General features: G+C 32.8%; 1 protein-coding gene across 1 annotated transcript; it reads left to right on the forward strand.

Moving 5' to 3' along the window:
* Positions 1–7,034: 7,034 nt before the first annotated feature.
* LOC107759819 (rop guanine nucleotide exchange factor 1) lies at positions 7,035–12,216 on the forward strand. Its single transcript, XM_016577833.2, has 5 exons — positions 7,035–7,522; positions 8,637–8,753; positions 8,841–9,379; positions 10,548–10,898; positions 11,540–12,216. Exons 1-5 carry the CDS (start codon positions 7,231–7,233, stop codon positions 11,876–11,878), a joined length of 1,638 nt encoding a protein of 545 aa, XP_016433319.1. The 5' UTR covers positions 7,035–7,230; the 3' UTR covers positions 11,879–12,216.
* Positions 12,217–12,764: the final 548 nt, after the last annotated feature.

Raw genomic sequence — 12,764 nt, forward strand, 5'->3', positions numbered from 1 at the left:
CTGTTTGCTCAAGCTTTTGAAAGGCCAAATTTATTTATTTTAAATATACTTTTTTGGAAATTTGAGATGTTTAGTCACCCAAACAAGCGTTCCGCATCTTGGATCATGACCCATTATTATTGATTTGATACATTTGACCCGAAAAAAGTTAGATCCAACTCGCTCATTTGCCACCTATAGAGGTCACCAACATACACCGGGCCTTCTTCTTCTTGACCGCGTCAGTCGGACAATTGACATTTTCTTAGTCATTTTCCTTTTGTCTTTTTGACTGCGGTAGTCGCAAATTACGACAAATTCGGTCACAAACTATTTTAGACCAGCTATTTTGCGACCACGATATTTCAGTCGCAATGTAGTCGAAAATCAGCTTTTTCTGACTGAATTCCGATCGTATTGGCAGTCGAAAAATAGTCATTTTCTAGTAGTGTAACCTGCAATAACAGTAATATAATGCTCTCTCTGGCCTTACTGAAACCAACTAGTTAATGCCTTATCAGTAAATTTGCTGGATAGTTTAAATGCATTCATATCCTTACTTCACGTACAAATTCTGTGCCAAATCTTTCGAGTTAAAACTGTTCAAATGGCATTCACACACACCTAACAAATAGTATAAAAGATTATTCAACAATAAATAATTGGATACTCCTATAGTTTAATAGAAGTGCAGTACTTTATTGCGCAAATTAAATTTTTGTATAAAGAAGAAATAATACTTCATTAATATAATCTTGTTGGCGTAGGTCGCACACATTGATGAGTATTAAACCTTGGACGACAGGGTTCTTAATTAATTTCCAATATGAATGACTCTCCAAAGGGAAGGGGACAAGCACCAAACAAAATTAATTCCCTATTTGGTAGATATAAATATATAGCAACAAAAAATCTAGCCCTTATCATTAATTTCAAAACCTTTAACTTATGGGTTCAAATCTATTATTTTTGCAATTTTAATGAATTTTTACACATAAATTTCTACTCCGCCTCGAAACTTATGGGTTCAATTGAACCCATAACTAACACACTACATCCGCCTCTGCTAGTTGATATGTATTGTGCTCATTTCTCCTTTTCTTTTAACTTTGTCGAGTTCACGATACAATAAACTTTTTTATAACAGTCTGTAGGTGGCATAGTTTGGGCAAACTCAAAATTCAAATTTTTAGATTTTTGGATTGGATTTTCGGATTACGGATTGGATTTTGGATTTAATTTTTTATATTATTGAATTTCGTATTGGATATTAGATTTGGTACTTTGAATTTTAGATATCCGAAAATCCGTAATTCTTATACTTTATATTTAGTCCATTATCCATATGACAATAGTAATAAGTTCAATACCCTGCCCGTTATATATTATCTCATATATTCAATATTAATTACTAAGTTACTGCAAGAACATTTTCTGTTTGGACATGATCATTTTACTATTTCTATTTCTTATCGGCCGTATTAATATCTCTATTGTATTTTTTGATAATAATTTCATTACTTGAATACTTCATTTGGATTATTGCGGTGAGAATGAGGAAACTTCAAGCAATTTAACATGAATACTTCACTTAAATATTTATTTTTGTAAAAAGAAGAAACATCTCAAGTTATAAGCTTAAAATCAAAAATTCAAAATATCCAATCGATTAATCCGAAACCGAACTTAAAAAATCTAATCCGAACTTATTTGGATTGGATTGTCATTTCTCCAATTTGAAAATCGAAAACATAAACCAAAATCTTTTTATGCAATCTGAAATGTCCGAACACCCACTTCTAGTTTCTTTTGTTCTGAATTTTTTTGATTGCTATAACGAAGTGTCGTTAGAGAATAAATATTATAATGTAACGTGATATAATGGTTCCAAAGAAAATTTAACTCCTCAATCCGCTCTCTCCAAGTGTTGAGTTAATTTTATTCATGGCCATTGAACTTTTGTGTTTGTTACTCAAAAGTCACATTTCTTTTTTTTGTTACATAAAAATCATTTAACTTTGTGTTCATTACATAAAAGTCACTTTTCTTTCTTCGGTTTCACAGAAATTATTTTACTTTGCTCTAGTTATCATAAACGTCATATTTTTACTTAAAAGGTCTATTATGCCCTTGATATTATATAAACCTTCATATTTATGTAATACTTTCTATATTATATACTATATAATATATTTTTACCTATGTATTTTATTTATAAATAAAATAACTTAATATTATTTTTATAATATATTCGAATATTTAATTTTTTTCTTAACGTTATTTTTCAAGATATATTAGTAGCGTTTTTTTCCAGCAATTCTTTTTTTTTGAATTTAATTGACCGACCAACTTTGATCAATTTTTTGGACGGTTTTTCCAGATTTTCTAGTAGTGTAATTTTCCAAATAACCAATTGCCCAAATAAATCCCCAAGAAAATATCCCCAGCTAAATTCGCATGTAGAGTTACCTAGGGATTTCCTTCAGATTAACATATGATTTTTTCCTTATTTTCTTTGTTTGTCTACCTACGAATTTTCTCACGAAAATGTACTTGCCGCTTTATTTCTCCACTAATATATATTAAAAATACTGACAAATTTAATAATGCTACTAATATATCTTGAAAATTTAGTGTTAAGAAAAAATTAAATATATGAATATAAATAAAATAATATTAAGTTATTTAATTTATAAATAAAATACATAGGTAAAAATATATTATATAGTATATAATATATAAATATAAAGGTTTATATAATATCAAGGGCATAATAGACTTTTCAAGTAAAAATGTGACTTTTGTGATAACTAGAGTAAAGTCAAATGATTTTTGTGTAACAAAAGAAAGAAAAATGACTTTTGTGTAATGAACACAAAGTTAAATAATTTTAACGTAACAAAAAAAAAGTGACTTTTGGGTGACAATCCCAAAAGTTCAATGACCATGGATTAAATTAACTCCCAAGTATTCTATGATTCCCTTATTTCTTTTTTACATTTTTTTGGGAATAGCAAAATTCTAGCAGCTAACTTAACTCATGTGAGAAACAAACTCGGAATTTCTTGAGAAATTACCTAAGTTTTAGCTACTAATAAAAGAATTTTGACTTCATACCTCTACTAGATTCTACTGCCTTCTTTCCAATTCAGGGATCATATTAGTTTGGACGCAACTATTAAGGTGAAATAAAACGTCTTATTATAATTCATAATATGAAAATAAAAGCAATTTCAGATTGAGATAAACTTGAGCTTTGAAAAAAGAAGTGTTATTTAGAATAGAAATTGGTATCAAAGTATTCATAAATAATAAACAAGTATTCCCAAGTTTGGAGTAACTTATTTATGTACTAGTTTTAGTATACGCGCGATGCGCGTGTACCTTGTACGATGCATAAAATTATAAAAATATAAGTCCTTAAAAATAATTTTTTAAGAATATAAGCTCTTTAAAATGAAAATATTTAGCCTATTTAGTAAAAAAAGTAGAGGCTAAGCATGAAACAACCAAGATGATTTTGAAAGTTTAATGTTCTTTTATATTAGATTCGTATCAAAATAATTGTCTAGATGCCATGTATTCTAGACAAGTCAATTGCATAAAAAAATAAATTAGCGATGAAAAAATTATCTAATTAAATAATAAAAAAATATCACTAGTGACAGATCAATAAAAATGATCAACTACAAGATAAATTTCGTAATTTATTCCCATTTTTAAAGTTAAATTATTAGTTTCTTTATTAACATAAATTTTTCTTGAGGTAATTTAGGTATTTTTGTAAATTAAATTACGGTAATTAATTTTTTATCACAAATTAATTATTACTTTTTTCCAAAAATAAACACTCTCCCTTAAAACCTAATGTCTTAGAAAATTTTGAGAAATAAACGAATTTAACAACTAAGCTTCTAAAAAAATACTTTTCATTTGAATTTTAAAAACAATAAATAAATCTATAAAAGGGAAATAAAGAGGCAAAATTGGTCTTTATGATTAAACAAGGACAAATAATAGAAATATTACACAAAATCGTGAAGTTTCCTTGTTGGAAATTAACGAAAATATTTCCTCCTACTTTTTTGGATTCTTTTATTGTTTTAATATTTTATATCCTTATTAGGAGAAGATATCAAACACTAAATTACTTAGAAAAAAATTTAGTTGATTTAGAACTCCTAAATATTTGGAAAGCTTTTTGATTTTACAATTTTATCTGATGTAAAATATATTTTTAAAGGGTAAAAAAGGCGAACGACATTTCGCAATGGGCGTTCGTGCTTTTAATATATATATATATATATATATATATATATATATATCTATACTATATTAAAAGCACGAAGGCCCTTAGCGAAAAGTCGTTCACCTTTTTTACCCTTTAAAATATAGAGTTCACATTAGACAAAATAGTAATTTAAGTATTTCATTAATATTTAAAAATAATCATTTAATTAATTATCCTATAATTTAGGAATAGCTATTTAATTATTCTCCTATTATTAACCGTCTAGGAAAGGTAATAAATTTTTTCCTATTCGTTCTACTCCCTACGTATGTTGGAGTAGTTTATAGCTTTAAGGTTTTGGAGACCTTTTTTGTAGTTAAAAATTCTGCCTAGCCTAAATTTTCGCCCCTATGTTGGAGTATTGAATGCGTTTATTTTGTAGTTAATATCTTTTAGGTTTAGGAGATCTTTTTGGTTAAATTTTTTTGCATTAAATCACACACACAATTTTCTTTTTGGTTAGGAGACTTTATTATTTGGTAAAATTCACGTTATGTACGTTGCGTGTGCACCTAATCTCAATATGTAAGTATAATTACTAAAAGTTATATTCGAGTATAAAATAAAAACTTTAAATTTTTGAAATTGATGTATATCCAAATTCTATATATTCAACTTTTCAGTTTTAGCAAGAACACATAACTTTTAAAGATCTAAGAGCATTTCTAAAAAAAAATTGAAAAGTTATTTTCAAGTTCATTTTAATAGACAGAATGCAATATTTTTTCTTTCTTGCGAGCAAAATACATGTTGTTATATTTTTTTAATCAATATATACATACATACATACATATATATATATATATATATATATATATATATATATATATTAACTATTATAAAAGCACAAAGCCTCATAGCGAAATATTAATAAACCATTTTACCCTTAAAAATAAATTTCAAATAGGATAACATTGGAATTTAATCATTTTTTCGTAATAATTATAATTTGGAATCAATTATAATATTATGATAAACTTATTAACCTAATTGTCCATTTTTATTGATTACTACATAACGAATCATAATATACATGGTTATTAAGACAAAAGCAATATTCATAAGATATTCTAATTTCAAATTACTAATAAATTCTTTTGTATACGTTAACTTAATTTGTTACTTAAATAAATATTATTAGAAAAGATCATGAATAAATGAATAAAATTCTTTATATGTGTATTAATTTCATGATCAATATTTATCATTGAAATTCAAGAACTCAAACTTTTACTTAATACTATTTTTGTAACTAAAACCATGTTTGAATGTTATTTATATATTTTAAAAAAATAATTCTCATCAATATAGGGTACACGCGCAACGTGCGTAACGTGCGTACCGTGAGAATAGTATATATATATATATATATATATATATATATATATATATATATATATATATATATATATATATTAAGCTAGTTCTCAATCTCTTTATATATGAGGTTTGTTAAGCATAATCAAATTAAAAAGGAGAGTATTTTTTTAATCATTCAGTATTGGAAGTTTACAACTCTGATTAAAAATCGCACTAAATAGGCTACCAAGAAGGTAAAATACTTTCTACAAAAAGATCTTTACTCCAAACTTGAACTCAAGATAATTAGTTAAAGATGGAGGAATTTATTATCCCCATACCATTTGTGGTAGTGTAATAATCTGAAATTGATGAGCTATACTCTACTCCATTCCGGGGCGAAGCTGTGTTGGTCCAGTGGTGGTCTGACACTCTGACCACCTTTCACCGAAAAATTATACTACATTAAAATAAAATATTACTTGTTATTTAAAAATAGACTTTGAATATTCTTGCATCGCTCACTAGCAAAGATTGTTCACCCTTATTGAACTTTTTATCTTCGACATTGATTCCATTTATTTGAATAAGTTTTTATTAGTCCGCTTAAAAAGAATAACATATTTATATATTTTAAAATAATTTAATATTAAACTTTTCATTTTACTTTGTTGATAGTACTCACGTTTAAGATTACAAATTCAAAAGCTTTGTTGCCACAGGAATATTATACTAACAGATTTAAGATCATAAATTTCGAAAATCATTTTTTTTTCCTTTATACTACAATTGTTTTTCATGGAATTAAGATGTCATTATAAAGTCAATCGACGCCCCCCCCCCCCCCCCCGCCTCGAATCAAACAAAAAGGTGTCTAATGCCATGTGTTCGTTAGAGTTTTGAGTAGAGGTGTTTAACGGGCAGGTTGGGACGAGCTGAACAAAAAAAACCTAATCCATTCGTTAACGGATCGGGTTGGTTAGCGGACTGGGGATAGTGGGTTGGGAATTTGCGGGTTTTTATGGGCCCATTCGGGTTCGGGCTTAACGGGCTCGAGCGGGCTGTACTAATATTTTTTTTAATTAAATTTTATTAGCAACGGTACACAAATTAAAAAATAAAAATAAAAAAATAAAAAATTTAACCCGTTACCGGGCTGCAGCCCGTTAACAACCCGTTAACGGGTTAGCGGGTTCCGGTGCACCGATATCCAAAATGTATTCGTCTAAAACCCGTTCCCCGTCCAACCCATCCCAGCCTGCCCTATATGCTACAGTACCGGGCTGAACCGCGTTGACCCGGGTCGAATTGGGCTGAAAACGGGTCGGCCCGGCCCGATTAAATGGTTTAGTTTTGAGTGCGCAAAAGCGCGATACACGTTGAAAAAAAACTGAAACAAACAGTGATCACTTTGATTGCAGCAACTAACACAACCTACAATTTTGAGTGGTATTTTTATTAAGTGAGCAGTGAAAAAGAAAAGTGTCAACTGCTTTTATGTCACAACACTTTTGCTTTTCTCCCACTTTTCTCAATAATTCTTCCCCTCACAATCATAGCAAAACTGCAATAATTCTACATTATATAAATTCCTCTTTATCACACGAATCACATTTTCCCGTTGTTAAAGCAATTCCTTTACTCTAATCGCCGGCCGGCGAATGGCGAGTTTACCGTCCGACGACGACGAGTTCGATGTACAGAGCGAGCGTTTTGATGATAGTTATAGCCTAAGTGCTGACGTCAGCGAGTCGGAAACTTGTAGTAGCACGAGTACTTTCTCTTACCGTCAGCAGGATGCTTCTACTTCTCTCTCGTCATCTTCTACGCTTCATTACAACTCCAATTCCGGTTTCGGTGAACCGCCTACCGTTATGTTGCCGGTTGTCGGAGACAGACACGTCATCATTCCAGCTGAGAAACTGGATAAACTTGAGACCGCTGAGTTATCAGGTTCATACTAGTTTGCTGCCTCTTTTATATTCTCAGTTTAGCTTTGTAGTACTAAAACTTTTATACGATTCGGATAATAATAACTTACAACATCATAAAATTATGTATCAAATCTAATTTAATTACTCAGGTAATCAACTAATTAAATACCTCATGCTTAAATGCCTGTGAAAATTCTTTAATCTGGTGTATATAAATTTAATCCTTTATATATATATGTGTGTGTGTGTGTGTGTGTTTTGGCGTCTTTGTTTGTTGAATTCAGCATGTGATTCAACACTGATAACGGCTTGTTTCTCTTCATGGTTTTCAGTAGCACATTTTTCATCGTTACCTAATTTTTGGCAGTTGGCACGCGTAGTAAGTCTTTCTGTATGTGGTCTTTTTGTATATTAAACACACATTGAAGTACACCTAGTGGCTGCTGGCATCAAATAGAGCAAAATTCAGTTGGCCGTTAATATTTGACCACGGGAGAATTGAGTTATTCTGGAGAATATTGATATACTTTGAGCCTGAGCAAAAAACTTATAGTAGTGGATAGGATAAACACGTTGACGTGGCAGGTGCTGATGAACTACTGCTTTCAGCTCAAGCTATACATAATATAGTGGGAATTTTGTTTTTTAGATATAAACACTTATACCTAGTCTGTATCCATTCTCACAAAGGAGCAGTGGTTGCAGTTCCTATTTCACACAATTTGACTTAAGATCCTGTTTCGACTCCTTACAGGGATTAGAGAGAGGAGAATACATGAAGGAGTTGTAGGCTCAATATTACTTTTTCTTGTTTTAGTTACTCTTCGGCGAAGTTAAAGAATCTTCCCCTCTCTGCTATTTTGAGAGAAGTATTTTACAATGATATTGACGTTGTTCTCCCTTGTTAAGTTAGCTCTAGACGTTAAGGACATTTCTTCAACTATTGTCATTTCTTGTGGTTTAGTATAGGCTTGTGGATAGTTCTTTTAGGCTGAAAATAGATTAGAAAGAATGCTATTTTGTGCCAGTTCTGTGTAAAATAATTGTTGCTAATAAGTTTATGTTTAAGTATAATTTTGTGTGAATTCATCAGCTACATAATATTGCCATGCATGATGTTCTTGTGATTGCAGAAGTTGAATTAATGAAAGAGCGATTTGCTAAACTACTGCTAGGAGAAGATATGTCTGGAGGAGGAAAGGGAGTCTGTACTGCTCTTGCCATCTCCAATGCCATCACTAACCTAGCTGGTATGTCACTTCACTTTGTATTTAAAGAGCTTTGGAAAAATTTCCTCTAGGATTAACATTGTGCATATTCTCTCCTTCCAATTGCAGCCACTGTCTTTGGGGAACTGTGGAAGTTGGAGTCATTAGCGCCACAAAAGAAATCGATGTGGCGTCGAGAGATGGAATGGCTTGTCTCTGTCAGTGATTCGATAGTAGAACTTGTACCTTCTGTGCAAGAGTTTCCTGGTGGTGGGACTTTTGAGATTATGGTCACTCAACCACGGTCAGACCTCTATGTAAATCTTCCAGCACTCAAAAAGCTAGATGCAATGCTAATTGGCATGTTGGATGCCTTTTCTGGTTGTGAATTTTATTATGTTGACCGAGGGATACTTGTCGCTGATGGAGAAGATGTTGAAGCATATCCTTGTTCCCCTTCCTCTCATAGACGTTCCATTAGGCTTGAAGAGAAATGGTGGCTACCATTCCCAAAGGTCCCACCAAAAGGTTTGTCAGAAGAGACAAGGAAACGATTGCGGCAGTGTAGGGAATGCACAAATCAAATTTTCAAGGCAGCTCAGGCTATCAATGCCAGCACACTATCTGAAATGGAAGTACCAACAGCTTACATGGAGAGCTTGCCAAAGGTAAGTGTTCAAAATTGAAATGGTAATTAGTCTTTGATATAACTTTTTTCTCTTTCTTTATCAATTACTAAGATATTTTTTTACTTGGACTAATATGGACCTTTACATTCATCTTAAAGAAAGACCAGTGACTCATTAGTTGCTAGGCACCATGTAAGTTTAATGCAAAGTTATTATGTACAACCTCTTATCTCCACCCATTTTTTTCTTTTTCATTTATTAGTGTCCAACCCTGCTTCATGTCATCCATTGCATGATAATCTTCTCCACTGATACAGTGGTGCAACTGAGTTTCTTCTCTGCCAATTCTTTTATATGGTTCTGATCATAGCAATGCAACAACAATAACAAACAAATACGCCTCAGTCCCAAACTAGTTGGGGTCTGGCTATATGAATTCTCTGATCATAGCAAAGCATGCCTTCAATTTCTAATTTTCCCATGTCAGACAAACAAACAGCTTTGGTTGCTTAGTGAGCATATAGATTGCTAATATCATTGTTTCTGTTCTCTTGGTTTTGTATCTTAGATATTTAGCAGCTCCTAGTATATTTGTCCAGGCTATGGCACTTTGGTGCAATGCAATTGCCTAAATACCACCCACTCGCGAACTTTGTTCCGAGATTTTTCTGCTGAATCAGCGTGATATCTACACAGTTAAGTCTTAGTAAGCTTTTAGCTTTGAACTTCCTCTGTCTCCTTTGAACTAGTTCTGGATGTAGATTACATAATGAAATAATTTAAAATACTTTCTATGCGTTTAGATTATTGCTCTAGCATTGTCTATGGCAGTATATACAATCGTCTCCTTTTTTCATGTTACAAACTTTTCAAGCTTTCATTTCCTTCCTTCTGGTTTTTTAAATTTTTGACTTTTTGCCACTTGGCTGTGAAACTAAGTACTGCTATGCTATAAACAGCAAGAAAGCATCTTGATATGGACTTTGAGGTATGCCTCATCTAATATACTTCAGAAAGACAAAGAGTCTTCCAACTTGATCTTCATAGTCTGTCCCTTTTATTTGTTGTGTTATTGCCCCTTTGGGTTTTGAAAACTTTATTGTCATTTTCCCCCAAATATCTTATTGCTTTAGTGACTTGCATAGTTCTATTCAGTCTAATACACATGCTGCTTTGGTTTAATTCATCTTTGGCCTGTATCTTTCAGGGTGGGAAGGCATCTTTAGGGGAAATCCTCCACCGATATATTACTGCCGATCAGTTCTCTCCAGACTGCCTACTTGATTACTTGGACCTCTCATCAGAGTATACGACTTTGGAGATTGCAAACAGGATTGAGGCTGCTATGCACGTTTGGCGGCAAAAATGTGAAAAGAACTTGAATCAGTCCAAATCTGGAAAGTCCTCATGGGGTGGCACGGTAAAGGGACTTGTTGGTCTTACGGAAAGATATCAACTCTTGTCACAGCGAGCTGAGAACCTGCTGAGGAACTTAAAGCTGAATTTCCCTGGCCTTCCACAGACTGCATTGGACATGAACAAGATTCAGTATAACAAGGTATATTCTTGAGTCTCTTCTTTACTGTTCTGCTATTATGACCGCTTTCATCATGTCCAGCTTTTCAAGTCAGTTTTACTCACTTATGGCTGAAAAGTCAAGTACGTGACTGACCGAGCTCAGTTGAACAGCCTAGTTGAATTTCTTATTTCACATATCAAATGCTTCTTAATGAGAAAATGATCACAGATGACATCAAAGAATCTCGAAGCTGGTTCTAACTTTGACCAAAATGAAAGATCACAAAAAGTTAATCTCTAAAAGTTGATGCTACAATTTTCTAGTTTGATACTACTGTTTGCGTGAAGCTTCAAAAGCCTTATCCAATGTAAGCAATATGATTAGTTTCACCACTTCAATCTAAACGGTAGCTAATAATTTTATGACAACTGCCAACTAAAACAGTTAATATGGTCGTCTCAGTGCCAACCTTTTGTTTGATATAGAAGGTCACTTAGAAGGAAAAACATAAAACTGTTCACCTTTACTAGCATATGTTGACATGCAGCATGAATCACACCTTATTTAATCCAAGGCACTTTAAATTTGCTTTGCCTTTGTCTTGACCATGTCTAATTTATGTGTTACAAGATCAGGATCAAAGAATCTGATAACTGCAACTTTCATGTTCATGCATGCAGGATGTGGGACATTCGATCCTTGAGAGCTACTCTAGGGTGTTGGAGAGTTTGGCATTTAACTTGATGGCAAGGATTGAGGATCTACTATATGTAGATGATGCTACAAGACGCCGTGCAGCTGAAGAGTCAGTAACAACGCTCGACCAGCAAGGAGTTTTTATCACGCATTCCCTACAGAATCAGGTTCTTTGTGGTCCCAATTTGGTCCGAAATATATCTCTTCCCTCTTACCGAAGAGCACTCAATTCCTCAGACATAGTAGCTGAAAGCCTCAAGAGAACACCTAAGTCAATTGGACATGTTCTTAGATCTGAGAAACACAAAGCACTAAGTTTTTGAGGATTCGGACAGGTGGTAGTATAGGCGTAGACTACAATGACAATTGACTACGACTTTGATGACCATAGTATCTTATGTGCTTGCAACAAGGCTAGCAAGTTGGACTTATATATGCAGTTCTAGAAAATTAGGGGCCATTAGCGTTTAGAGAATGGTTATTCCTACATCAGTATAATTGTTTAGGTAGATAGCTGGTACGTAAAGTTTCTAGCTAATGCAAAAACCAAATGATTAAGATGTGGTAGCTGATAATTTCTTGACGGTATATTCTGTATCTGGACATATATGTGTACTGTTAGAAAGAGCTTGTATTATATCCATCTAAACTTCGACCTTCTAATCCACTAAACACCCATCTGGGTAAAATTTTGACATATGTAACGTACTGAAGGAGTATAAAACATAAGATTTATGGTTCTTTCAGCTTTTCTTGTGATTAGTAGGATTATCAAAGAAAACTCTGCGAATAAGGGAATAATGAGTCCAGAGAACTCGACAACAATGCTCTAGGCCATGGCGTAGCTCATTTTGTTGCTTCTTGTGCAAAGGAAATTTTTTTTAGTCAAAATTGAATATTCAGGTGTCTAATATTTATCTTCCTACTGCGAAAGGGTGTGACCTAGTGGCTAGTGGTTAATAAAGTGGATGAGAACTATGAGATCTCAGGTTCAAATCTCAGCGGCGCTAAAAAAAATCCAAGGTGATTTCTTTCCCATCTATCCAAGCCTTGGTAGATAGAGTTACGTAGTACTTGTTGCTGGTGGGAGGTGGCACCCAAGGGTGTGACCTAGTGGTCAATGAAGTGGTGAGAACCATGAGGTCTCAGGTCGGTGAGAGGTGGCACCCAAAAGTGTGGCCTAGTGGTCAATGAAGTGGAGAGAACCAT

The sequence above is a fragment of the Nicotiana tabacum genome, chromosome 12 (genome assembly GCF_000715075.1).
Source record: "Nicotiana tabacum cultivar K326 chromosome 12, ASM71507v2, whole genome shotgun sequence".
Taxonomy (NCBI): Eukaryota; Viridiplantae; Streptophyta; class Magnoliopsida; order Solanales; family Solanaceae; genus Nicotiana; species Nicotiana tabacum.

Coding starts and splice junctions, on each gene's coding strand:
- LOC107759819 (XM_016577833.2), top strand. CDS start 7,231: ATGGCGAGTTTACCGTCCGACGACGACGAGTTCGATGTACAGAGCGAG. Junction 7,523..8,636: donor TGAGACCGCTGAGTTATCAG/GTTCATACTAGT, acceptor TTGTGATTGCAG/AAGTTGAATTAATGAAAGAG. Junction 9,380..10,547: donor ACATGGAGAGCTTGCCAAAG/GTAAGTGTTCAA, acceptor TGTATCTTTCAG/GGTGGGAAGGCATCTTTAGG.